Source organism: Anarhichas minor, unplaced genomic scaffold (genome assembly GCF_050575085.1).
Source record: "Anarhichas minor isolate MPS153535 unplaced genomic scaffold, ASM5057508v1 ptg000094l, whole genome shotgun sequence".
Classification (NCBI taxonomy): domain Eukaryota; kingdom Metazoa; phylum Chordata; class Actinopteri; order Perciformes; family Anarhichadidae; genus Anarhichas; species Anarhichas minor.
Genome location: NW_027466540.1, coordinates 957,501 through 963,774, shown reverse-complemented (window position 1 = coordinate 963,774; position 6,274 = coordinate 957,501). Strand labels below are relative to the sequence as shown.

At 51.0% G+C, this 6,274-nt stretch overlaps 1 protein-coding gene across 1 annotated transcript in view; it reads right to left on the bottom strand.

Annotated features, from left to right (window-relative positions):
* Positions 1 to 704: 704 nt before the first annotated feature.
* LOC142939156 (semaphorin-6C-like) overlaps positions 705 to 6,274 on the bottom strand; it is a 41,023-nt gene continuing 35,453 nt past the window's right edge. Inside the window, exons 18-20 of the mRNA XM_076082367.1 lie at positions 2,742 to 2,992; positions 2,315 to 2,446; positions 705 to 1,946 (exon numbers count right to left, since the gene is read on the bottom strand). Of these exons, the coding sequence (XP_075938482.1) occupies positions 705 to 1,946; positions 2,315 to 2,446; positions 2,742 to 2,992 (1,625 nt within the window). The remainder of the gene's footprint in view (positions 1,947 to 2,314; positions 2,447 to 2,741; positions 2,993 to 6,274) is intronic.

Below are 6,274 nucleotides of genomic sequence, written 5' to 3'. Positions count from 1 at the left end.
CTGAACATCGGACACGATAACTGAAACCAACGTGGAGGGTTTTTTGGAGAAAGAACTTTTTTCAATTTCAATATTCTCTGGACCGGATTCAGAGAGACGTTTGTGACTCCATGTCCAGCTCTCCCAGCGGTCCCAGAGTCTCTCCATGTCGGGGTCTTTGCAGCAGTTCGCTTCTCTGCTTCTCTGAATCTTTGCAAGTGGAATCTGTGGCCCCGTGCCAAGGTGCAACAACCGGGGACGTTAGATCAAAGCGCTCATAAGAAAACTGCATTAATCAAGGATTTCTTTTTTAGGCCACCTCCAGCCTTTGGGGGACTTCTTCAGAACCACGAACACGTCTCGCCCTCCTTTTGGAATGTTTCTCAGACGCGTCTCTGCAAGTCTGTGACGAAGGGAAAGTCGCCCCAAAGGAATGAGTCAGAGACGGCGTTTAGTCCGCCGATCCTCAGGAGTATCTCTGCGTCTCTCTGCTCTGTGACTCAGAGAGGCGGCATCCTCTCAGCAGGAAGAACAACCACACCTGAAGGGCGGTAATGAGCAGGGACGGGAAGCAAAAAGCTCAAAGTCTCCTTCGTGTCCTTTCGTCCCATCAATGCTCTCATTTTGTCTTTTCTCACAAGCCCTGCGGCCGTTCAGGAGTGCTCTGCTTTGTGAGGACCAGCAGCAGCAGCCATGTTGGACCGACGCCGCCTCCTCCTACAGTCTCAGTAGTTGTATTTTCCCGCCCTGGCTACCGGCGACGCCGCCGCGTTGGGAAGAAACAGCGGTTTTGGCGGGACTTGGGGTTTGAGGGACGCCGTTCTCCGGACGATCGCTGCCCGCTGCGCGTGAGGCCCTTCGCTGTAGCTGTGCTGCCGCATCAGGCAAGCGCTGCCCACCGACGGCCGCTGGCTCTCGCCGTCGGCGTTCATGTTGGCGTTGGGGGGGCCGTTGCTGCTGCTGTTGGTGTTCATCCTGGCGAGAAAGTGTGCGTGCTGCTGCCCCCCCCGCTGGTTGAAGCTGTGGTGGCGCGGCACGGCGCCCATCTTGATGAGCGAGTGGCGCTGCGAGAGGTGGCGGCTCACCGAGACGTCGCTCTCTCCGGGCCTCTCCGGGATCACCTGCTGCTGGAGCGGAGTGGAAGAGGAGGAAGAAGGGATGGAGGTGGAGGAGGTGGGGTTGTTGGAGGATGAGGAGGAGGAAGAAGCGGAGGACGAGGTGGAGTTGTGGACGGGAGCGTCCGGGCGTTTGGGGAGGCCGTCCCTCGGCAGCGTGGAGGTGCTGTAGTACGGAGCGGACTCCGTCTCGGGGATCTGCTGTTGGTGATGCTGACCGCCGCCATTATTGTTGTGGTGGTTGGTATGGTGATGGCTGTGGTTGTAGTGGTGGGTGCGGGTCTGGCCGTGGGGGTTATTATGATGATGATGAGGGTGAGGGTGATGATTGTGATGATGTCCCCCGGAGGAGGACGACGAGGAGGAGGAGGTGAGGACTTTGATGCCTCCGGTCCCTGACGCGCTGACCTCATGGATGTGTTTGAGCAGCTCGTCCAGCGCCGACACGTCCACCACCGTCTGGGGGAGCGACTGCTGGGAGTGGTGGTGATGCGGGACTCCTCCTCCTGCTGCTTCTCGCTCCTCGTTCAACACCTTGCTCTCCTCAGGGAGGTGCAGCGAAGTGGAAGAGGCGCCAGCTCCGCGGGCCGCTCCGTTGCTCAAACTGTTGCTGTGATGATGAGAGAACGGGAACACCTGCTGGCTCATAGAGTTCACGACAACGGCCATGAAACCCAGACTGGATCCGGAGCAGCTGGGCCCAGATTTGGGGTTGTTGTCCTTGGCGTTGTTGCAGTTCTGGTTCTTCTCGTACTGGTGGTGCCGCAGGGCCTTCATGTTCTTGATGGGGAGCTCCGGGGTGGAGTCGGGGGTGGGCAGACCGGACAGCTCTCCATCAGCCTGAGACAGAGACTGGACAGAGGTCAGAGCCGTCAGCAAAACACTGCTGTCTGCTAGCTCGCTGCTCTCGCTGCTCTCGCTGCTCTCGCTGCTAACATTAGCTGCTAACATTAGCTGTTAACATTAGCTGCTAAGTTGTCAATAATATGTTGTTAACCCTGTCTGGAGATGCAGTGAATTAAAACAGATAAGAGCTTAATGCAGCGCAACATGCTTCAGTCAGAGCTGTATTCAGATTACAGCACAGATACTGGAACAGAAGCAGCTTCTTATATCATGAACTGTTGTAGCAGAGCTTTAGAAACACTTCACACTTCTAGTGATAAGAGCATTTCATCCTGACCCAACCCAGGCTGTCCCCTCATGACGAGCTGTCCTACCTGGGAGAGGCTGAGGTCGGGGTCCCCCAGCTGCAGGCCCTGGTGTGCGGGGGTGTGGAGGTGAGGCTCCGCCCGGCCGTTGGGGATGAAGGAGCTGTACATCCTCGGGGTGGACACGTCCAGCTTGTCCTCCTGCAGGACGACGAAACACAGAAGAAGAAGAAGGAATGAGATTCACACACACTGAACTGAAGCTGAGGCGATACGTTTAATGACCCAAAGGTGCAACTTCAGAAACTCCAAAAACATCAGAAACATTAACGCTCTCTAATATTCGTAGTGAAGTAAAAGCGGGTTCACTTAAATATTTGTGAGTCTTTGAGTTCATAAATCTTTGTTTCTCTGCAGCAGGACAACATCAAAGCCTCCTCTCCACCCGTCACATGTTAGTTCACGGTAACGCGTCCCGTCTCCAGAGTCAACCCACCTTCGGCTGTCCGTCCAGCAGCCCGTTGAGCTTGGCGAGGGATCTCAGCGACAGGGCGTGAGGCAGCGATGCCTCGGGGTCTTTGCCGAGCCTCCTCGCCCGCTGAGCGGCGCTGCGGCCGCAGTAACACGACACCAGGAAACCCGACAAGATGGCGCCCAGGAAGAAGGCCACCAGCACGCAGGCGATCAGCAGCGTGTAGTGGACGTTAGCGCCGGAGCTCTGGTCCATCTCTGGGAGACGACGGACACCTGGAGGACAAAGACAAAGGTTCTTACACTCTGGAAGAAGGGAGGAAGAAAGGAAAGTAAACAACAGAGACGAGGATTAGACTTAATGAGAAAGAGGTGAGAACACAAGATGATGGAGGAGGTGAAGAAGGTGACATCTGAGAAGAAAGGACGGAGGGGAAGAGGGAAGTGACTGTGATTGCATTTGAGAGAGAGACAGAGGGGAGGAGGAGGAGGAGGAGAAGTGATGACAGGAGAAAGGATGGAGGGATGAAGGAGAGAGAAGATGAAAGAGTTTATTGTTTGGCCGCGTTCACCTCATCAGGTCCAGAAACAACATCAAAGCCTCTCAGATACGAGTCATCAGTCTGTCCAACACGCACACACACACACACACACACACACACACACACACAATGCTGCAGTAATTAATACTTCCATACTCGGGTGGTGCTCGTGAGGCGTTCAGGTTCCAGTACAGAATGGGTTCAAAGTGTTTGTTGAACTGAACCGGTTGAGTCAACATGAATGTTGATTAAAAACTATTAAAGACAAAGGTTTCCTTTTGTGTGAACGTCGTGTGAAGTGAAGCAGTGACAGTGATCCATTGTGTTTTATTTATATTTATATTTCTGTCTGCTGATGATTGATATATTTTAGATTATTATTGAGAACATAACAACATGTATCTGTAGTTAGTATAGTGTTCATTGACGCAGCCTCTAGTGGCTGTTAGAGGAACAACAGGCTCCTCTTGTGTTTGCTGAAGGCACCTGAAGGCAGCACTGAGCCACTCAACCAGAGGAGCGCGCTGACTTTCAGGCAGCTTCTGTTTGCTTTAACCTCTGCTTCATCCTGAAGGAGCCCTGCTTCACATTCACAGCGACGCGCTCACACCTGGCAGCCTCCCAGACCTGAGTGACGGGTTGATTTACCTGCCGACACTCACGGACGTTTTACACATCTTACACCTCAGTGTGAACGCTCTCAGGAGGAGGAGGGAAGCGTTGCCTGAGAATCACTCTCAGCTTCATCTCTTCAGGTGAAGCGAGAGGTGCTGTCTGTGTGGACGTTGATGGATTATTTATTAAAAACCTGTTTTCACTGATTAACTTTTCAAAGAAGGAGAGAAGAAGAAGAGGACTGAGACACTGAGGGGACAAATGACTTGTATGAATCCCCCCCCCCCCCCCCCCCCCGATCAAAGGGCCCAAAAATACCCAGAGAAACAAAAAGCTAATTTCATGCCCTGCCCTGTTGGCCGTCCAGGGGTTTGATCCCCAGCTACCCGCCCGCTCCAGGACTCCAACTGGCAACCGCCTCCAACCTCAAAGCCAGCGCTGCCTCTGAGGCTTCGCTTTGATACCAGACACCACGGAACAAACTCCTCTTTATGCAAAAATACTGTTGAAATAGAGCAAGTAGTCATTACACGTCCAGTCAGGATTAACACGCACGCACGCACCCCTGTGTTTAACAGACAATTTCATGTTCGTTATTTCCACTCCTTCATCTCCGTCCTTCACTCTGACAGTTATAAATAGGATGATGGAGACACACAGAGAACAATATTATGCTAATTACAGCCCGACATGGAAATGTTTCATTCTCTGCCCCTCTGTCTCTCTCTCTCTCTCTCTCTCTCTCTCTCTCTGTCTTTCTCTCTCTCTCTCTCTCTCTCTCTCTCTCTCTCTCTCTCTCTGTTGTCACTCTCATTTGTAGAAGTTGCTAAATGGAGGGTGAGATCTTCTGGGTGAAGTCATGTCTCACTTTTCTGTCACCGTTTCCTGTCAGTTGAAAACTTAACAGTATTCTTAAACACTGCTTTCCTCCAGTGCTCCTCTTCATCTTCTCTTCATCTTCCTCCTCTTTATCTGTGATTCTCTCCGTCTCCTCTTCATTAATTCACATCGATACATAAGTACTTCCTGTCTTTGAAAGATCTACGAGCAAACCATTAAAACCAGGTTGGGTGAAAATGCCTCAGTGACGTTATCGATCAGTGTTTGTGATGTGTGCAGCCAAACAAAAGACAATGTGAAGCACAACGGAGAGAATTTTGATGATGCGGATCATGTGACGTGGTGGAAAATCCCTTTGTAATGTAGTCTCAATGGCAGAGATTGGGGACAAAGACATCCCCAGCCCTTGTTAGAGCTGGGGATTGTTCAATCAATGATGATGCCAGTACCAACACCAGTATCCTTATACCGATACCAAGAGAGCGCTTCACTCCATACCCATCATGGAGAAGCTGTGCGTCCCACTGGTTAGCTAATCGCCGCTAGCTAACCACTCATACAACGGTTTCCCTCGGAGATAAAACTTTGTTAGCACTGTTAGAGCTGTTAGCACTGTTAGCGCTGTCAGCACTGTTAGCACTGTTAGCGCTGTTAGAGCTGTCAGCACTGTTAGAGCTGTTAGCACTGTTAGAGCTGTTAGCGCTGTTAGCGCTGTTAGAGCTGTCAGCACTGTTAGCGCTGTTAGAGCTGTCAGCACTGTTAGCGCTGTTAGCACTGTTAGCACTGTTAAAGCTGTCAGCACTGTTTGCACTGTTAGAGCTGTTAGCACTGTTAAAGCTGTTAGAGCTGTTAGCACTGTTAAAGCTGTCAGCACTGTTAGTGCTGTTAGAGCTGTTAGCACTGTTAGAGCTGTCAGCACTGTTAGCGCTGTTAGAGCTGTCAGCACTGTTAGCGCTGTTAGAGCTGTTAGCACTGTTAAAGCTGTCAGCACTGTTAGTGCTGTTAGAGCTGTTAGCACTGTTAGCGCTGTTAAAGCTGTCAGCACTGTTAGCGCTGTTAGAGCTGTCAGTACTGTTAGCGCTGTTAAAGCTGTCAGCACTGTTAGCGCTGTTAGAGCTGTTAGCACTGTTTGCACTGTTAGAGCTGTCAGCACTGTTAGCGCTGTTAGCACTGTTAGCCGCTCAGACATATGTGTGTTTAAAGCCTCTTGTTGGGCAAACTATCCCAGATTTATGGGTTGTAGCTGCTGCGACAGTGGGTCAATCACACGTTGCATTAAATCGCTTGCCATGATTGGCTGCCGGCAAAACCATACAAATAATATTTTTTTCTTTTCTACTACTTGGTACTGTGTTATTTTGGACGATACCTAAAAGGTATTAAGTACCGATAGCAAGCTCTAGTTCTTGTTTTCTGCAAAGTCACTGGCTTCCATCCACCCTGACCTCTGACCTCTGTCTTGTGCTCTAATAACGTCACATTACTTCCTCAGTTGCTCCTGACAGTTTTCATTTATCCTTTTGATTAATTGCTGAACGTCAAAGTGGCTGTTTTTATCTAA